We start from the raw sequence: 22,251 nt of genomic DNA, 5'->3' as shown, positions 1-22,251 counted from the left end.
TATGCCCATGTAATTTCATCTGGGAGTGTGTTATTACACAATAGTTGCACTCATATTTGCAACCTGCTGTGAAACAGATGTTTCAAAAGGACACACTGAATAATAGAAATCTTAAAATTAAAAAAAAAGATGACAGACTTAAACAGATGGCCAAATTCATTAACACCAATTTGATACTTGACTTAATGTAGTAGGTAAATGAAATGGTTTTATGGCTAGTTAGCTCCGATACAGTCCAATGCTGATTAGATTAAAACTCATCTGAACTTGGCAGCACTTCTTGTTCCTACTGTGGACATAGTGAGATAAATATAATAGAGATTATTCGAATTATAGCTCAATATGACCATATAGACCACCAAATGCTAAATATACAGTACATGGTAGAGATAAGATTTACTGGATTGTCCCATAAATTAGAAAAGCATTTTTTAAATCTTAAATCCCTTGCCTTAGCCACCCCCTTAAACCAATACATACCTACAACGATGGGTAGGACTTTCATTGCTTTGCGTTCCCTGCCACTCACCCTGTGGCTCTTGCTCTGGGACCCCTTGCCCAAGCCATGGTTTTTCAGACCGTTCTCCTTTGGACTCCCTTCTTTCAGCCTTTCCTGTGCCTCCACGTCAGACGTGCTGTCTAGCTGAGTGGTTATCAGGTCATTCTCAGGCATGTTTGCCGGGTTAGCAGCAGTGGGGCTGAGGCTAGGCATCAAGTACTTCACCTTCTCCTTCCTCTCCCGACGGAGCCCCTTCAGGCTGAGTGAGAAGCGCCTCTCGCCCCTCATCAAGTTCGACTTGCGGCTGGCGCTCCATTTCCTCAGCCCGCGGAACATCCAATAGTACAACAGTAGCATAACGGGGCAAGGCACAAAGAAAGAGCACACTGAGGAGTATACGATGAAGTTGTCATCCTCCAGCTTGCAAACATGCTTATCTCGGTTGGGGACCCGATTCAGGCCAAATATTACGGGACTGGCAACCCCGAAGGACAGGACCCAGGTGGCTGTGATTAGGATCAGCTGGCGCATACTGAACTGGTTCCTGTTGTACTTCAGGGGAACTATCACAGCAATGTACCTGCATTGAAAAGGACAGTGCTTTACTATGTGTGCTCATCGCATGTATTTTTACCATTTTGAAGAACATGCCATAATACAATTCTGTGGTTTAACGCAGTTGGCTCTTGAATAAGACTGTGTAAAATATCTACACAGTAGGTTTTCTCACATAGAAAGTACTGTACTGTATACTGTTCTATGCTACCATTGTACTGTAGATTAATCTGAGGAAAGCATGAACAAAAATTAAGCTTGACAAAAATACAGTAACTCACAGAGTGAATAGACAGAGTGACGGAGAATGACAAATTCAGACCTTAATTACATAATTACATATTTTACACAGATTGAATACTGAAATAAAGAACTGTTGGGATACTACTCTATCAGATTCAGTTTCAAAGCTTTCTCTTATGTGTTGGATATACAAATATGTAAATCACTTATCTAATTCCTGAAAGGTGTACAAGGGTGTGCTTTCCATTTTTATGTCTAAAAAAACCTTTGTCTTGCATGTCATTTTGTCTAATCAGCATGTCTTAATGGAGTTTAACAAAAGTGAATGTTAATGACAAAAACCAAGTTGAATCGGACTCAGCTGTCAGTAATTACTAATCGCCTGAAGAAAACTCCACAGCTGTAATGTTGTGTCTCTGTTCCTTTCAGCATGGAATAAACTTTACCTGTTTCTTTGCAGCATATGCATACTGATGCAGCTACTGTACATACTTAAACTTCATTAGCGATCACTCCTAACGTCATTTCCTCTCCTAGAACACTATTAATACTGTATGGGATCCCCATTCTCTCCCTTACATCCACCCCATCTATACCTTTGCAGCTGCCCCTTACTTACTCCTCTGAATGGGGGACCGAGCCTCCTGGTCCATTGGCTAGGAGGTTAGCCCTCAGCCAAGCAGGTTAAACCAAATTTTGACTGAACGCTCATAATCCTTTCGATACACTTAATTCTTGGGTATTGTTATTCCTTGTGAATTTCAGTTTATTCATCCACCCATTTTTAACTGCTTTATCCAATACACGGTCATTGGGGAGCCAGAGGCTATCCCAGCAAGCAATGGGCGCTATGCGGGATACACCCTGGATGGGTCATCAGTCAGTCTCAGGACACACACACAGACACACACTCAAACCAGAGCCAATTTTCCCAAAAGCCAATTAACCAGTATGGCTTTGGACTGTGGGAGGAAACTGGAGCAATTGTAAGAAACCCACAGGAACACACAGATAGAATCCCAAGGTCCAGATTAGAACCCAGCACTGTGAGGCAGCAATACTCTCCAATGTACAAAACCTTCTTGCAGTCTCATATAGAAGATATCAGTGTTTTTGTCTGAACTGCAAAATGAGGCTTCTGAATCCTAGCCAAGGGTATAGAGAATTTTGCTTTCCAGCATGATAATTCTAAAATATATCTCAAAGGAAAATTTACTGTATTTTGTAAAGCAATACATCTCTTTGTCAGATAATATGCACAAAAAATAATGTATAACATTGCGAGTGGGTTGTACAGTAGCTTATAAAGCAATCAACCAATGGATCGCAATGTACAGTATCAGAACTCTTCAAAGTTGCTCATTGCTTTCAACTACTGTACTTTCAAATATAAAATCGCAGTACAGTCAGCTTGTGTGTTGTTTTAATAATCATTATTGGGATGAATGTAATCACCGAGAATGTGTTCAAAACTGCATTTCACTGAATGATAATTTCAGTCTCTTCAGTAGAAGGGCAGAATATTGGATATCCACAAAATCATTGCCGTTTCTTTATATTTCAGCATATGAAAGTAGTAGTAGCTAGTTTGCAGTTCAGTAAATACTTTGTACACTAAAAACAGATTACATTTAATTGGTTGTGAGTGGGCATTTAATTGAACTTAGATGCATTGAGTAAACATCTATTTCACTTGAAAACTTCAAAGACTTTAAATCTTGTTTTTATATGTCTTAGAGACTACATAGCTCTTTTACCACTCAGTTAATTAAACACAAGTAATCTGGTGCATTGCAGAATAATAAGTGATACAGTCCTATTATCTCTCACCACTCTCTTACAGAGGTGAAATGAATCATTCTGCCAGAACTGAAATTCACTCTGCAGCTCCTCAAAATGATGTTTCATCCAACATTTTCTACAAAATAAACACCATTTAGAAAAATAAAAATGAGATTAAAAACTGAATACGTATACTAAAACGTATGCTGAATAGAATACGCCAGTTAATAAATTGTTTATTTTTGGGGTCCTCCACAAGCATCATTATGTTAGCTCAGATGCCCACTGACAGCAGCTTTAAGGCCACGAAACAAAACTGCGTCACTTTCCTATTATGCTTCTTCTTTTCCTCATAGACCGCCAGCTTTTCCATAGCATTGCACTACCCATAGGTAGTCTGCAAAAAGTTTCCTTTCATCATCCATTTCAAGGTAAAATCTGAACTCATCCACTCAGTCATACTGTAAATACACATAGTAAAGACTCTTAAAATCTATGCTTATCGTGAACCTTCCCAGAAGTGTCAGCTGTGTTTTATTTATGACCAGTTATTAGATACATATTCCCTGTTACTCAAACCAATTTGCAAGTTCATCATTTTCAGAAATTCAGGACCCCTGATGTGTGTTTTACACTTCTATGAAAGTCATATTCCATCTCTCTCTCTGCTTATGCTAGTTATCTCTTTCCCAGAGCATCACACTCACAATTTTCCACTCAGTCATTACATAAAACCAGTCTCCTCATAGTCATAGTTCCTTTGATCCTCCTCATTTCTACTACCATTTACGTTCACCTCAGTCTGCTATGTCTTCCATCACTAATTGGCACTTATCGACGCCATGTTTTCTACACCTCTTCCTTCCAGTCCTACAGTACTAAACTGACTTCAGGGAGGTCATTTGGCCCATCTAGTTTATTGTGCATTCAGTAGCTAATTTATCCAAGGATTTCATCTAATTGTTTCTCAAAGGCAGTTTGGATATTGTGCTTCAACAATATGTCCAAGTAGCTTTTTTCCATACTGCTACATTCCTTTTGATAAAGAACTGCCTGCTGTTCTCAGTTTTAAATGCACTTATGATTCTTATGAAAAACACAAAATGACTAAATTCAAAGTAGCTGGGACATGCATGGTATTTAACCCATCTTGTAATATTAGAATTGGAAATTCACTCCTAATCCTTCTTAGCATATTCACCTATTCTGGGGTCATGGGGGAGCCAGAGCGCATCCCAACAAGCAACGGGTGCAAGACCGCATCCATCACAGCTATCACACAGACACTCATAAGCACACACTCACACCTGGGCCAATTTTCCCTGAAGTGAATTAACCTACCAGTATGTGTTTGGACTATGGGAGGAACCTGAAGCACCTGGCAGAGACCCACACAAACACAGGGAGAACAAACAAAGTCCACACAAATAACACTTCTGTTTTAAACCCAAGGCCCAAGTGTTGCAAGGAATCTATGCTACGTACTATAATAAATACTGCACTATAAGCATATTAATAATAAATATTCATAGAATTTCATATTATTTTCTTCAACTTAGTTGTACTGTGTGTAGAGTGCTGCTGTTCATACGGTACATTTGGTGTGAACGATGCATGATTTTAAACTTTTTTTTAATGAAGGATGTTTATGCACATTTTTTGTAAAGCATCTGTGGTGACCCTAATATGCAAGACAAATAAAACTTTAAGAAACATGGGTACAAACCAAAAAAAGAAAAAAATCCCCAACATGAAAGGAAGCACTTACCTATCAACACTGATAGCACACAGGTTAAGAATAGAGGCAGTGCAGAGCATCACGTCCATGGTCATCAATGCATCACAGATATAGGTGTTTAGAGTCCATATACCACCCAGGAACTGCACACAAATGATGGTTAAAGTCATTCCACCGAAGAGCATGAATGACAGCACAGTTTAACAAATGCATTAGTGTGACTTTTCAAAGACGCACCTAGAGCAGCCACCTGCCCCTGTAGTCACAGAACGGTTTGGGGCAGCACCTGTTTTTTTTAAAGTAGAATCTAAACTGATTAGAAATTAATCTGGAAATTAAAAAGGAAAGTTCTGGTACATTAATATTGCTGCTTAAGAAATGCAAAACTACAACTACATGATTCTGAAATTAAAATGTATAACACATGTATAAAATATCATCAGAAAGCCATTTGTTCTGGGAAAGGTCACTACAACTCAGTGCCTATCCTGAGGTGTGATTAAAATGGAATTTAATTTTAATGAATATCGACGGCTTGGAGTAATGGAGTAATGATTAAAGTGTAATAGGAGGGTTGTGGGTCCATGTCCTCTGCAGACACTGGTCCACCCAGCTACTGTATTGTAGTGATGTGGGTTGTGCCCTCTTTCTGTTTCAAGCCAAGAAAGCTGGAACAAGTGTGATGAGGTTGTAAATTTCTTATAACATTAATGAACATTAATTAATAAGCAGTAACATTTTCTAAACATTTAATAATTTTTTTTTTAAAAAAGGCAAATCTGAAAACCTGTTCTGCTCTCACAGGATCAGGTAACATTTTGTGAAATGCTCTCTCTCATCATTTATGGTTTAATAACAGGCCTGAAAATCTTGTTTTGCCCGAGATTAACCCAAAACAAATGAGAGCTGGTATGGACAAATTGTTTAACTGGTGAATCCACAACATAAGAAGGATTACAAACAAGAGGAGACCGTTCAACTTAATTAGCTTGTTAGACTGGTAGTAGATGAATGATCCTCAGAGTCACAGCTGTTTCCTGAATAAAGGTGCAGCTCCGGAATCCCACAGCACTTTGTGCAAAAAGAACTGCACACTCCTCTCAGTTTCAGATATGCTTCCTCTTATTTTTTACTTCTGTTCTCTGGTTTGAATTGACTTTGAACAGAAGGATTGACTTTGTTAATGTGTTTGAGGGTTTTGAATACTTGAAGCTGGTCTCCTCAGTCTTCCCAGTTTAAAGTTCAAGAGAAAATAAGATTTACTGTAAATCTTTGCTGTCTGTAAGGGAAATTCCTCCAAGTCTAGGAATGAATTTAGCTGCCCTTCCATGTACTTATTCCAGAGCAGCAACATCTTTTTGTAACACAGTGACTAAAATTAAACTAAAATCTATTATTATATATCTGGAAACTTAAAATGAAACTGCAGCATTTAAGAAGGACAAAGACCGAAATTTGAATTTGAGTAAAGTAGATGCAATCATAAAAACAGAAAAGCTTATGGAGAGAAAATATTATTATATGGGGATCTAAAAGGATTGGAGAACATTTTCCATGTAGTTCAATTGTAAAGCAATAGAAACATCAGAAAAAAGTATATAAAATATAGCATTATCTTAAAAGATGAAAAGAGAACAGACAATACATTTAAGGAGTATGTTATACAAAGTTTTAAAATTAACAACAGGGTTTTAAAAAATCTTAATATAACAGAAGCAGATATCTAAAAGAAGCAGAATCTCTCAGAAATAACCAATCATGATGACATTGTCTAAGGAGTCTATATGGATTAATCAGTCCTGTGAAACTTTAATGTAATTTTATTTTAAACTGAGTAAGGAGACCTACAATACTTGTATACGGTAATAATATTATCACACATAACATGCATTTAGAAAGGGTAAGTCTTATGTAATAAGTATCTTTAAAGAAGCAACTATAGCAAAAATCTATGAAATTGAAAGTTTAGATTTTCAGAAAGACTTTAATCCCACACAAAAGGTAAAATTTCTAATTTAAATAATTTGTTAAAATAGTAGATGTGCATTTAGTGCACATTTTAAGATGACATTCAGGCTCGAAGCTCTGGTTGAAAGCATGTTCAACTTGCAGAAAACAAAAGAGAAAGGAGAAAACAGTTGTGAAACAGCAAGTGTATCTGGAGTTGTAATTAAGTGGCTGTGCTGTTGTTGTACCCTTGAGTCAGGAACTTCACCCCAGTAGCTCCAGTTCACCCAGATATAAATGAGTGTCAGGATTAGTAGAAGCAAGTGGACTAGCTGCCTATCCGGGATAGAACTGTATCTTAAGAAAGCTGATGAGTCTTCAACCTTTACTATGAACTGTTACTGTCATGGACTGTTTAGACATCTGACAAATCTAATTTAATGCTAACTTGAGTACTTCTTCTCAGGTAGCCAGAATGTACTCTACATTTTGTGTCAGGATCATTGCCACTAATGATATTGAAGAATTTTAAAACAATCCTTATTATTTTGAATAAACTATTACATACAAGACCAATTAGTTTTTACATATTGTGAGAAGTGTAGAATTTAAATTAAGGAATTTATAAAATGATTTGGTAAAAATATATCTGGAATACTGTATACATTCATGTTACAGAGAGGACAGTGCTGCACTAGAGTCAATTCAAGAAAGGAAAAGAAGGTTAACTTCTGCCTTTTATAATTTATTTCGATGGCAGGCTAAAATAATTGAATCTCTGTCTTCAAAAGGGTCTTTTTCAATCAAATATTTCAATCATATAATCATTTCAAATTTTATTAGGTCACAAAAAACTCCTGAAAACTGTTGGACAACCAAATGACATGAGAACACAATTAGAAATTAGAAAGAAGTTGTGCGTTTAGGACATTTAGGTCTGAGGGTGTGTGGTTCAAGCTGGCTGGACATGTTCCTGAAGCAAACTAATTGGGATCCTTTAAGAAATGTCTGGATCAAAAGGCTAACTGTTTATTTCTTATTTGTCACTTCATGTTTTCATTATCTAGTGTGGGAGCACCAAGGAGGATTTAGCAGTGCATCATGCAAAATTGAGTTACAATTTGTTGCTCAGACTTGGGACTACTGTATATTTCCATTATGTATTGCTAAAAATAATAACATAATAATAAATATGTTTGCCCTAGAAAACACAGGGGTACCATTTAACTAGTAACTTTACCTATTCATTTTTTAAATAATATGTAATGTCATGACAAGTGCATAAAATAGTTTATAAAGCAAGACTGCCTTTATTAATATGTATCACAGGTGTTTCTGTGAAGTATATAGTTAGTTTTACACTGAAAAATGACACATTATCTAATCACCTTCTGGCAGAACCAACTATCTTTCTGCTGACAGGATTTGTCACAGTGTTACTAGGTAACGTGTTTCTGAATGTGCACATATGCGTCACTACTGTAGGTCTTGAGAACCTTTGATCAATTTTCATAGCACTGGCTATGAGACATAGTTAAAACGATACTTATTCTTTTGTTTTTTAATGTCAAGGGACATAGGGAATGATAAACCTATTTCATCCATTCATTTTCTAACCGCTGTATCTATTACAGGGTCATGGGGGAGCTGGATCCTATCCTGGCAAGAAACAGGCACATCGCAGGGCAAACACAGACACAAACATACACACACTCACACCAGAAACAATTTGACAAAAGCCAATTAACCTATCAGCATGTCTTAGGTCTGTGAGAAGAAACTGCAATACCTGGAGGACAGATAGGAGAACATGCAAACTCTATGCAGTCCGATGTTTTTTCAATGTTAGGTAAATCACACCGTAAAAATGGTTAATAAAGTAATCGCTAGGATGTGAAAAAAACAATAAGAGACTCCCTATTTTAAGGTAGAACTTTTTGAACACTTTTCTACAAATCATTTATTGAAAGTCTTATGTACCAATAGGCTGGTAATAATTACTGAAAAAAACTAGCAGAACAATTGGGGAAATCGTTCAGACCAAGGAAACAGACCAAGGAAATATTTCATCCCAATGCAATATCACTCTCAAACAATGTAAAGAAACTGTCTTATCTCCTGTTACACTATGTATGTTCTTATCTGTTGGTGATCTTTGTCTTCCTTGTTGTTTTGTTGTATTAGACTCTGCCATAAAACAAAATTGACCCACAGTATAATAAAATACGAAACAGTGACTAGATCTGTAAAAACATTTATAATGTGCATCACAGAGCTATTCAGTTCATTTTTAAAGAAGTTTAGAATTGCCAATTATTATACACCAAATTAATGTGTGATCTTTAAGTCTCAACTTAATAACTCTTCACATGTTAGACTCTACAGTCATGTATGAAAGGTTCGGCTCTAATACGAGGAGAGTTATGTTCTTTGCAATACGTGACAATGGATAGCTCTTTTGCTGAAAGGCCAACACTACTTCTGGTTGTACTGAGCCTTTAAATATAATTTATCACTGTAATTCCTTCCATTGGTTTATAAGTCAATTATTGGACTGTTGAAGCCCTTTTGGATTGTTAAAAGTGCTGAGTAGAGGCTGGCTTTGTGATATGGTATTGATATATCAAATTGTGTAAAATGCAACTGAAATTTTTAACAAAGACAGAAAGAAAGGTAAACTTACCTCTGAATACACATATAGTGGAAGGACCAGAACAGCCAGAAGGAGGTCCGCAACAGCCAGGCTAACAATGAAATAGTTTGTTGCAGTTTTCAGAGATCGTTCTGTTAGCACACTCAAGCAAACCAGGATGTTTCCCAGAATGATAATCAGGATGAGTAGGATTCCAAACACAAGGGCCAGATAGTTGTATTCAACATCATCCTTCTCCAGAGTTACAGTTGGGGTCACATTGACCATGATGGTGTCACCAACCTCCTGAGGTTCGCCTGGTCTGGCATCAACATCTGAAATTCAACAAGCGGAAAAGGTCATTTTATCCAAATGTCTGTCTGAACCCTCACAGGTATTGTGTGTTTTACTAATACATATTTTAGTTAATTTCTTTAAAATGTGACTGACTGTGAGACTGTGTACTTATCCTTGCTCCGGCAGGAGGAAGACCTGAGTGGACATCACTTCAATATTCACCTTCTTTAGCTACTGAACTTAATGCTACACATTTATAAATTATGTTTCTAAACTGAAGTTTGGGAGGGATAATGATAACCTTTTCCTGAAAGCTCCTCCATGCACTTCCAGCTTTGCACCTATACTGTACCATTTACAGTATTTATATCTTCACTCTGCAGCCTCTTCATCCTATTGCTAAGATTCTCAACCAGGAGGGTTAAGCCAACTCTTACTATACCTAAAAACTATACTCTTGGGCATTGCAATTCCCCATGAACCTCTAATTTACTTATACACAAAAGAATGCAGTGAGGAAATTACCTTTGTTTTCAAAATTATTATAACATTATAGTGCATACATGGAAAGAAATAACATAACCTAGAAGTTCTAAAAGTCAATTATGAATGAATCATCTTAATGTATTAGAATTAGATTTAAAAGTGTTTTTCAACTGACTCAAATGTAAATGTAGTAAAAAGTAGTAAAAAAATGTAATAAAATAAAAATGTAAAATAGTACATTCATTAAACACATAAAATACATTTGGAAAACTCAGCAAATAGACCTAGAGTAAAAACAATACTTTATTTTTCAAAGCGTGACTTGATTGGATACGTGGCACTGGGAAACAAAATCTGGCCTTAACTGAATGGTGACAGAAACAAACATGTTCAAACTGGTAAAATGACAATAATTAAATAAAGGCTTACAGATTTGATCATGTTCGCTAATAGATAAGACCTCCTACAGTATCTTTGGCCACTGCTCACTTGAAAGACTCCACATTGGGACACAGCTTCTAGGTAACTCTGAATTTCAGTCCGCAAAATTAAAAATGTTTGTTTTTAATGATCAGTAAGATGAAACAACATCTGATATAATATAAAAGTACATCTGACCAAGATTAATTTATTTTAGTTTCAGAATGTCATGTGCACCTTTTCTCTTCCTCCGAAAGTGGCTGACAGGATAACGATCCACACACTAGTCAGATTCAACAGTTTCTGTCTTGGGAGCTGGTTCATGTACTTCCATTGCTCATGCAATACAGTCATTAATCAAATATTTTAGACTTATTTGGGTAGAATGGATTCATTGAATCATTTCAAAGACATTATAAAAAAAATGGAACATTCATATAATCTCCTGGAAGATTATTGTCCTTGACTTATCTAGATGGAGGGAGATTATTTAATAATAATAATAGCTTACACTTATATAGCGCTATTCTGGACAGTCCACTCAAAGCGCTTTACAGGCGCTTTACATGGGGACTCCCCTCCACCACCACCAATGTGCAGCCCCACCTGGATGATGTGACAGCAGGCATAATGCGCCAGAACGCTCACCACACATCAGCTACCAGTGGGGAGGAGGGCAGATTAATGAAGCCAATTCATAGGCGGGGATTATTAGGAGACCATGATTGGTAAGGGCCAATGGGAAATTTGGCCAGGACGCCTGGATTACACCCCTACTCTTTCCGAGAAACGCCCTGGGATTTTTAATGAGCACAGAGAGTCAGGAACTCGATTTTACGTCTCATCTGAAGGATGGCGCCTGTTTACAGTATAGTGTCCCCGTCACTATACTGGGGCATTAGGACCCACATAGACTGCAGGGTGGGCACCCCCTTCTGGCCCCACTAACACTGCTTCCAGCAGCAACCTTAGTTTTTCCCAGGAGGTCTCCCATCTAGGTACTGACCAGGCTCACACCTGCTGAGCTTCAGTGGGCTGTCAGTTGTGAGTTGCAGGGTGATATGGCTGCTGGCTATTTAGAAAGTAATTTGAGACCTCATAGTTCCAGCATGAGGAAACAATGTGAGGACTCACCATAACTGGATTCAGTACAGTCAATGACAATGACAAGTCAAGATACCTCTCAAGACTGCACCAGCAGAAAATACAGTAGGAGTGAATTTTAGTGAGGATTTATTGGACAAGCCTACAGATTAATTACCTGTTTTAAAATTTACAAGATAAAGAATCACACAGTAATTGAATGTACTGAAAATGTTAATTGAGTGCTTAGTGTTTGGTTAGATTTTGTCCAAACCTTTTCAGCTGACAAGACAAAACAACAGTTAGTTTCATTGAAATGCTGTTTTTAAGAAATACGCTGTCATTACAAACATGATCTAAAAACAAAAATGATAGGTACAGTACAAGGAATATTACAGTAAAATGTGAAATGTGCCTAATTTTTCTCATGCCTCATTCAGTGTGCATACTACTCAAATATACATCCATACCAAACCTGACACTGTGGCTGTCTCTATTCTATCTAATTACATCTCTGACATAAAAATTTGGATGACTCAAAACTTCCTTCATCTTAACTGCGACAAGACTGAAGTCATGCTTATTGGCACCTCCCATCAACTTCGTAAAGCTAGTCCTATAACCCTATCTGTAGATGGTTCTGTACTTCAATCTAAATGGAAAAACCTTGGGTTTATATTCAATTCTGGCTTAACATTCGACTCACATGTGCAGCATACTGTCAAAACATCTTTTTTTCACCTCAGAAATATCGCTAGACTACGCCCTATGCTACTGTATCACTAACTGTTGCTGAAAAGCTGATCAACACATTTGTGTTCTCTCGAATTGATTACTGTAATGCTCTACTCACTAGGGTATCTAAATCTACTTTGAACAAACCGCAGTACAGGTACTGTATGTCCAAAATTCAGCAGCCAGAATCCTGACCAGGTCTAGTGCAAATGATCACATTACTCCTATCCTAGAATCCTAGCACTGGCTTCCGGTCAAATTCTGTGTAGACTTTAAAATCCTCATGTTCACCTTTAAGGCTCTGCATGGCTTGGCACCTCAGTACCTGTCTGAACTATTATCACCCTACTCCCCACCTCGCAACCTTCGCTCTTCTAATTCTGCTCTCCTTACTGCCCCCCAAGCCCATCTACATTGTATGAGTAACAGGGCCTACTCCTGTTATGTCCCCAAGCTCTAGAACTCTCTCCCCAAGAATATCAGAGAGTCACCTTCTCTAAACTCCTTCAAATCCAGACTCAAAACCCTCTTCTTTAGAAAAGCCTTTACTTAACTGGTTCCATTCTTCACCCCTCTGCTTTTCTTAGTACCACCATCCATGGTCTCCTCTATATATTGTAATTGTGTTTTATCTTGTGTATTCTTTTTAATTATTGTTGTTGTCAATATGTAAAGCGCTTTGAGAATTCCCCCTAAAGGCGTTATATAAAATAAAGTTTTTTATTATTATTATTACTAAACGGGGAGCAATCAAAACAAAAGGTTTGTATCCTAAGGTACTAAAGAGACATGGATGTTCTTCATTTACTTTTGCACAAATGAACAAGGTGTCCATCTTTTTATTTAATATTTAATTTTATATATATATAATTACTTTGTATCCATTCAAGTATGGACAAAGGCAAACGTGAGGGCACCTTTCTTACGTTAGAATATGGGTTTTATCCGAATCCCCACTGCTTGTCAAGCTTATACAGTTGTGGTGCTCACAGCCCTGTGGTAAAACAACAGATGCTTTGATGATAGAATGGGATTCATTTGAAGGATAAAGGAGCTAGGATTACTGATATGTTTACAGTAATGATATGTAAGGATTTGTTAAGAGGCTGTGGGGATAAAGCAAATATGGGGTATGCTGATGATACACTTTTAACAAACAAATAACAGCTCAATCAGGAAGCAGAACCCAACACACCTAATAGATACACTTTAGCTACTATTTGTATATAAGTAGTGTTATGAGAGCACAAGCCTTATTAAAATTAGGACCAATACATTTGTGAAGGTATTTATAACATTTTTAATGCGCTATACATATGAAACATTATTTATGTTGCTCCAAGCAGTACTCTAAATTTGGATCTTTCCAACAAGCTGCATTCTTACATGTTCACTGCATGCTATAGTCCGAGTAGCAAAATGTGAGACTCAATACTGATTTTGACAGGTTAAATTGAGCTTTGTCTATTTATTTTGCTCTGGTCCAAGACTGTAGAATGGCAGAAATCAAAATAAAAATTAAACAATTCTCTCTTTGAACTTGAAGATCCTACTCTGTTATTTAGTTGTTTTTTTTCCATAAAGCAGACATGGAGTATAATTATTTGATTTTAATTGTTTTAATGAGGAGCTTAAATATTTAGTACATATACATACACTTACATACACTGCCGTGTAAAATTCTCCTTACAACCATCTCTGTCAGTCTCTGCTCGGGCTCTGGACAATTCCATATGCACCATATCCTGTGTCACTTCTATTACTCTCTCCATTAATATATTTCCTGTTACCAAGAACTGTATGTAGCTAAACTGCAACATGACATGTCTTTAAAAACATAACTTGAAGAAAGAACTCTTTTTGCTGCACTCATCTGAGAACTAATAAGTGACACCTGGACCTCCAGCTTACATAGCCGACTTGATTTGCCAAGAGCTCCTGCACCTCTTCCCCAAACGCTTTCCAGCCATTCTTTGGACCAGTGCAGCATTCTTCACTGCTCATCGAAGAATCAAAGTTTCTGCTTTTAAATGCCGTGAATGTTGGTCCCCTGAACTAATGAAGCTTACATCACATTTTAACACAATCCACTTTAAGCGCGCTCACTGGGTCTTGCAATTAAAGATTCTGCTTCAGTGTTATGGGAGTTTTCATCCATTGTCCATTTACACACTCAGTCAGACACTAGAAGCGGAGTGCCCCCTAAGTTTTTCTCTCTAGTCAATCTGGAAAACTACTTTTGGACCTGTTATATTTCTTTTATTTGTTCAGCGTTCTGCACATAAAGTCAACTGAAAATTTATGAATTTTGCATCGATGTTATGGAATTGAGATGCATGGTGGCACAGTGATCAGCCTTGCTGCCTCACATTGCTGGAGCCCTGGGTTCCGTTAGGGTGCTCTTTGCATGGAGTTTGTATTCTCTTCCCATGTTTGTATGGGTTTTCGCTGGGTTCACCAGTTTCCTCCAATAGTCCAAACATATACTAGTGGGGTACTGTAAATGGCTTCTGGGATCATTGTCCCTGATCTGAGTGTGTGTGTGTCTGTGTGTGTGTGCCCTGAGATGGATTGGCCTCCTGCCCATTGCTTGCTGGAATAGGCACTGGCTCCTCCTCAACCATGGATTGGATAAAGTAGTAAGAAAAAGCATGGATGGACGTTATGAGGTCTCTTTCATTTTTTCTGGGAGGGTTCTGGCAGCCCTGTCCTGACCTACGTTCTCTTCCGCCAGGCTTGAGGATGTTGTGTCTGCATCACTCCCTCTACCCCATCCTCACCCTTGCTGCATCTCAACCCTCAATGATGGGCAGCTGTTGTCATTCTCCTCAGCCAGGTGAGTTACCCCAGTAAAACATGCTATTCAACTCACAGTTCTTCTCCACCTTGATTAGGGTTTGATTGAACTACCAAGTTGCTTTTATACATCTATCACTTTTGTCCGCAACACTGCCTTCAAATAGAATGGTTATTAGTTCTTGCCCAGCACAATTCCAAAGTTATTTTAATCTATAAAAAGGTCATGAAAAGGTCATTGGGTTTGTAATACAATTACTTCTTTTTTTTACAGTGGAAGTAACATGTAATTTGTTTTTTTCCTGGTACAATGCTCCCCCTTTGAGCACACAGGCAAACAAATGAAGATATTTCTGAGCAACAGGAAAGAGAATTGTTTTACATTTTACTTGGTAAGGTGAACAAAATCCTTAATGGGTAACAGTGGATGTCTTTCTTGCTATTGAACTAAGAATATTTGTTTAATTGTCTCAATAGTAGGACTATATATACAGTATTTTTTTAAATATAAGGATTTCACAGGAAAGTTGTAAGAAGGTAAAACAGAAACAAAGTAAACAAAAGTTTTGCACTTAAAACTCCTAAAAGTAAAATATACTTTGGCTGTGGTTTCCATTTATGTTAATGTGAGATCCTGAGTTTTGGACCAGTGAACATTATGGGTTTGGTGACAGGATATGCACATGTCATAAAACATAAACATATTTCATTTTTGAAATTGACAAGAGAAAAATGACTTTATAGATAATCAGAAGTGGATGCAAGGACTGACTAAAGAAGTGACAAAATGTATTTTGTAAAGATTTGCACACTTAATTAAGATAAATAATTAATGGCTACTAATATGGAAATGTATGGATTTTTAATAATTTGATTATATGATTTATCATGGATTGGTGGAACATGTTTTTATATTACAGAAAGGCAGAGACTGCAGCAGACACGTCAGGCACACTTCTGCCCTTTATCATACATTGTGCAGAACTGCCACAAAATGGCTGTAAGCCATCAAGACTCCCTATTGCCGTAATATGGTAACCCAAATATGGGTCAAATATGTAATATGGGTCCCAGGAGAGCTTGACCCTATCCAGGTAAGCAACAGGCACAAGCCAGTCCATCACAGGGCAGACACAAACACAGACATGCACACGTTCACACCAGGGCCAACTTTCTCAGAAGCCAATTAACCTAAAGTTAATCTCTTTGGACTGTGGGAATAAACCGGAGCACCAGAGGGAACCTACGTGAACACGGAAGAACATAAAAACTCCACATAGATAGAACCTCAGGTCCAGAAATGAACCCAGGGCTTCAGCCCTGTAAGAACAATGCTAAACAACTGAGTGAGGGTGCCAGCCGATCTGATCTTTGATCTAAGGAGCAAAGTCTTCACTGAATGAACTACTCAGAGTTGTATACAGTACTCACTCTGAATGAAAGAAACATTGAGGAAATATTATTTTCTATTATGGCACTAATCTGTGCCTTTTATTCCTCTATACTTTCTGCTTCCCCCTAATCTGCATTCAATACACAAGTGTCTGCAATCTAGTCCTGGACATAATATTGGTAACCTTAATTGGTAAATTATTTACCTCTGTTACCTCTTCATAATTTAAGTAACAAGTTGACACAATTAAGTCTTTTAGCACTCCCCTGGAATGGAAATCAGAAAAGACAGCTATTTTCCTGGAACAGGGCTGCTGACCCCTGATCTAGTGTGATCAAGGGAAAAATAATAATTTAAAAACCCGTTACTAGTGTCAGCTAAATTCATTAAGCACTTTTCTTACACAGGGTAACAAATACATCTTCCTCAGAATCTAATGCATAATTAAGTGCACTATTTAATTCAGTATTCAGTGAGTAAATAAATGTGTGATGTCAAGCTACAAATGTGAAATTTGTTTCCCCAAATTAAATGCAAAGAGCAATGATATTGAAAATAAATCTTTGGGAACTTACAGTAGACATACAGCATTTGTCAATGATAAATGAAATTATGTATTGGTACTGAGATTCAGGATTTATCTTTTTTAATTAGTGAATATTCTGAATAATTGTCAGGGATATTATGTCTACTGTATATGCATCTGTGATCCCTGAGTGTTAAAAATAAGGATCAATTAATCAAACAATAAAAAAATATATAATAATAATGATGATAAACACAGTTCCAAATAATCCCAGACAATTTGTTTAATTCTGTCAAAAGGACATTTTTCAAATATGTCAGATTGTGTATAAATATAAAATATAAAATAAAAACTCTAAAATATAACTTATAAAATAATAACTGTCACTTCATATTTTTATGGGAAATTCTAATTAAATTAAATGTCTTCTGATTTTTCAAGTTTAACAAGGAGCTTTAATATGCCATAGACAACTATTCTATTATGCTTATTCACAGAAAACTATCTTACAGTTTAACTTACCTGAAAATAGATAAAATCTAAAATATATATAAATATATATAATTGTATAAAAATACTCTTAACATCAGACCCAAGGAAAAATCACCAACAATAATCAGTCTACAGCCTGATTTTACAAGATTAACGTTTATTTACAGTATAAACCACAAAGCAACACAGTAGCAAAAATGCTTGCAAAAAATAGTGTTCCTTTTGATCTACAGAACAAAGCACTGTAGCCTTTATTTAAAGTATTATAATATTCTTTAATAAATGATGTTGACATAATAATGAGAATGGAAGATCTGACACTTTGGATTAAAAGCATTAGTTATTTATTTTTGTGACCTTTAAGTTAATTAGCGTTTCCCTTCAAGGTTTCAAGATCAACAGTTTTAATCATCCTGTATGATCAGTATTTAACAAAACAGGCAGCAATGTAAATTAAACTGTTAGTAAATAAAACCAATATCCTGATACTGAATTTCATAATCCTGAAATTCTCCCATCATTAACAAAACTGAGCAAAAGCTATTCCTGCATTTGAGATATCGCATAACTATTTTAATTAAAATTGAAGCTAAAGCATGGAATTCATTTAAAAGTGTGGTAAAATGAAACAAATTTACAATTTTAACATAAGTTCTACAGGTCCTTGGAATTGATTCCTAAAATAAGTTTCTGGGAATCCAACCCAAGCATCAGTTAACCATGTAAAAAGAAACAACTTGACACCAATAGCTGAGCTGAACTCTACATTTTACAAATATTAATATATTCCACCTGATTGTCATAAGGTAAAATATCACCAGTGAATAATGCACAATATACATGAGAATCAAAAACATACAGAACATGATAAATGAGGGGTAATTTATTAATCCTAATAGGATCTTAACAGGATCTCTTTTTCACATTTGTCTTGTGCATACCTACAACACCCACCTCTCCACATTTGCAACTACCCATCGATTAACATCTGTTTCCAAATGGGGGTCTAAGCCTCCTCGTCCTATTGCCAGTGGGGTATAACTTTACCAAGTGGATTGAGCCAAAACCTACTATACTTAAAGTACTCAATAAACATAGACAAACATTTGATTCTTGGATGTCAGTATTAATGTCAGCACGGAATGCAATTTACTTCAATGATAATGATAACAAGAAACTGCAAATTGCATTCATATTAGTGTCATCAAATTCTACATAAACTGTTTTTAAGAAAATCAGCTAAGGCAAGCGGTGGTAAAATGATAGATGCAAGATTATATAACTCTCAACTAGTCACATGTACAAAACTAATGTTGAATATAACTCTAAGATAACACCTTCTGCACAATTAAAAGCCCATTAGCTGTAATCAATATGATCCACCCATTTTCAATAATTGCTTAGTCCAATGTTGCAGTGAACTGAAATTTTTGTCTATTTTTGTTATGGAGAAGCTTCTTCAGTTTGGATTTTACTTATTTTAATTAATTCAATTACCCTGTGGCAATCTGAGCTCAGTAAGTGGCAGAGTCATTGTTTTCATTTTAGATATTTAATTAAATTCAGTGATGTAAGGGTTCTTTTCCAGGGGCAATAGAACGCCGAGTCAAGTCAACAGTTCCCATAACATTATGCCAGAAAGACTTGATCATGTTATCTGTCAGATCTTACTCACCTCAATTTGTGTGGCATATACTGTGTATACAACAACATTCTCACAGTATTTTCCATCTTTAACATGCATTTAACTCTGTGAAATATATTTACTGTATATACCAATATTGCAACAGTGGAAATTTAAGTAGATAAACTGTATGTACACCATTTTAAAGCTTGTCATGAAGACTACTGTAAGTCAGTTACCCTCCCAGTATGTCTTTGGACTGTGAGAGGAAACCCACACAAACATGGGGAGATCATACAAACTCCACTCACATACTGTAGCACTCTACGTCCATAATTGCACCCAGTGCCCCAGTGCTGCGAGGCTAGCCACTGTGTCACTGTGCAACCTAAAATGTAACAGAGAATGTAGTGCCATCCCAGGTGCGACATATTTAAAGAGGAATGGCCTACGCTGAAAGAGAGATGTGTTGCCCAGAAAACCACAACTGAGCAGAGTCGAGTTAATGAGATTGAGCTAGATGAGAGATAGAACAGACTGACAGCTACAAGGAGAGTTGTTTGAACTACAAACTAGTAGGAGATTAGGAGAATATTGGGAGAGAATCATTGGAGAGAAATGAAAGTGTCAACTTGGAAGGGACGAGGCAGAGCAATAGTTATAGGAGGGCTGTGGAGTTGAGAGAGAGAAGATTTAAAGGGCAGCCGTTTAGTGTGTGGGAACAGGGCTGTCCAGGATGTCTGTTGAATGAGAGATAGTATTTATGTGATTAAGAGTCTGATATTCTTTATTAGATTGGGAGTTTTTAGTGTAACAATCAGAAATTGTTACACCATTGCAAGAGTAGTTGATGATTTTCAGGAACCAAGCAAACATAATTATTTATAGTCTCATACACGGATTCTAATTATACGATATACCATTTATTGATATAACCAAAACATGTGTAACAAGAAAAAAGATAATAAAACATATATCTGTGAAATGAACAGCTGTGAGCCAATAACTACATAGTTAAAATACACATTGACTATAATGTGTTACAAGCTAGATTGTAGACCCTATCAGTCTCATATAACTAATCATATTTATATTCTCAGACACAAGTACTGTACATAAACATGCATTTACTATTGTGAACTAAACATCAAAGGTGTTTGGAATTATATTTTTTGAGAATTGTAATCTGAATAATAAAGTTATATTCAACAATCTAGTGGCAAAACGTTCTTGATGAGTTTAAACTTCACACTGGTAAAAACGAGCTGGGCTAGGTTACAGAGGAGAAAGATAACTTTTCTCTTGCTTTGCTCGGCAGCTTGTGTAGGCCTGAGGCAGCTCTACTAAAGTAGCTACTCGCCGACTTCATTCTTTGGACAACTGTGCACAGTTGGAGTACATGCAGTAACATGGTGGTAAAAGGCAGTTTGTTGACTTTTTCAGAGAGAGATTTCAAAACAGTGGTTAACTGAGGATTAACCAAGGAAAAATGACTTGTGTCCTAGTTTACTGTATATGATGGCTGAGAGGACATCAGGTTGAATTCTGGTACCTACCCAAAAGATCTCCAATTGTGGATCTTCCTTTGGGTGGCTCTTCCTATGGATGATTTATAATGCCCTGGAACTTGAGAATCAGGTCCAGATATAACTACAGCTCCCTGGCAGCAGCAGTGGACATCATGGAAGTTTAGAATGTCACTGTCCTGGGGAAGTGTGTTATCCAAAAGACAAACTAGGTCATGGCTGAGATCATAAATAAGGGGCCCCTTTAGCTACATTCCTGTGCATTTAGAGAGATGCACCAGGCTGCTTGGTCAAGGCACACAAGGATTAGAAATCTTTAATAACACTTAACTCAATGTGAAATAATATACAGTACCTTGTCCCTACATATGTGTCAATGAGAAAACCAGAGAGTAGCTTAAGGAGCCCTAACTCAGGAAGATGTTGAAGTGTCTAGGTAAGAAACGACTTGTCTGGCTTCCGACCTCTGTTAGTGAAGGAGTGGGAAGCTCCTCGAGAGTGTAAAAATGCAGTGATGGTTAGACACAGGGCAAGGTGTTAATGTGAGGCATTGAGAGTGAGGCGTCAATGAGGCTGTGAGGGTTTTTAAGGTATGTTAAGTCTCAGCATGGATGTGAGGTGCTAGGGACTGGGTGTCTTGAGTATGAGGAGTCTGAGCATATGAATGAGACACTGGAGACACTATTTGGGGTAACGAATGTGAGACCCAGCCTGCTGACATCGGGAGGATGTCAGCAGCTGGAGGAGGACCTGGGACGTCCAGGCTTGAATGGTGCAGAATGGAAACCTGGAAAATTCTGTTTTCATGCTGTTTCAGAATCCTTTGGGACAATACACAATTAGTTATTACTACAAATCATGTTTTCAGGATTTACAATTGTGGGGTATAATAAGCCAAGCATTTCAGAGTTGAATATCTTTAAATTTAAGAGCTGTGATTCCTAGAAAGGTACCCTGGGTTTTTACACACTACACAAAGACAATAACCACATTATGGCAGGCAGCCTGAGCAGGATGTAATTACCACCAGGGACCGCCAGTAGAGACAACATTGAAAATAGATCTTCTATTTTGTATGATTGTTAATATTACAGTTTTCACATGGTGTAATTAACAGTTCTTAATTTTAATGGTTTTCTGTAAGGTTGCCTCTGGATTACAAAGGGGAAGAAAGGTAGACTGAAGGGGAGAAAGGAGTGAGAGTTACAAAATGCAAAGAAAGAAGAATCATCATCATGGTTTCCATCTATGGTAGTTTCCATGGAAGTGAATCAGGACAGTTCCCCGTCGGTCCTGTCACAGACTTGTTTATGTAATTTGATCATTTTAATTTTCTTAGAACTATAATAGGCTAGTATGTTACAGGACTCAAGCATCATTCTCAGTAAGTCTGGTGAAAAACAACAGAAACTACGTATGGTTTGTTTGAGTGTCAGATGTTGCCTACATTAAACCTTTCGGTGAAGAGGTGAATGAG

The 22,251-nt window shown here is 37.0% G+C and overlaps 1 protein-coding gene across 1 annotated transcript in view; it reads right to left on the bottom strand.

Moving 5' to 3' along the window:
* The window catches only part of drd4-rs (dopamine receptor D4 related sequence), a 33,694-nt gene that overhangs the window by 2,576 nt on the left and 8,867 nt on the right, over positions 1-22,251 (bottom strand). The window contains exons 2-4 of the mRNA XM_088645478.1: positions 9,448-9,731; positions 4,848-4,960; positions 481-1,079 (exon numbers count right to left, since the gene is read on the bottom strand). Coding sequence (XP_088501604.1) covers positions 481-1,079; positions 4,848-4,960; positions 9,448-9,684 — 949 coding nt within the window. The 5' untranslated portion in view covers positions 9,685-9,731. The remainder of the gene's footprint in view (positions 1-480; positions 1,080-4,847; positions 4,961-9,447; positions 9,732-22,251) is intronic.

This window comes from Lepisosteus platostomus, chromosome 9 (assembly GCF_059453375.1).
Source record: "Lepisosteus platostomus isolate fLepPlt1 chromosome 9, fLepPlt1.hap1, whole genome shotgun sequence".
Classification (NCBI taxonomy): Eukaryota; Metazoa; Chordata; class Actinopteri; order Semionotiformes; family Lepisosteidae; genus Lepisosteus; species Lepisosteus platostomus.
The sequence above is the reverse complement of the archived record's forward strand: the minus strand, read 5'-3'. Positions and strand labels throughout refer to the sequence as shown.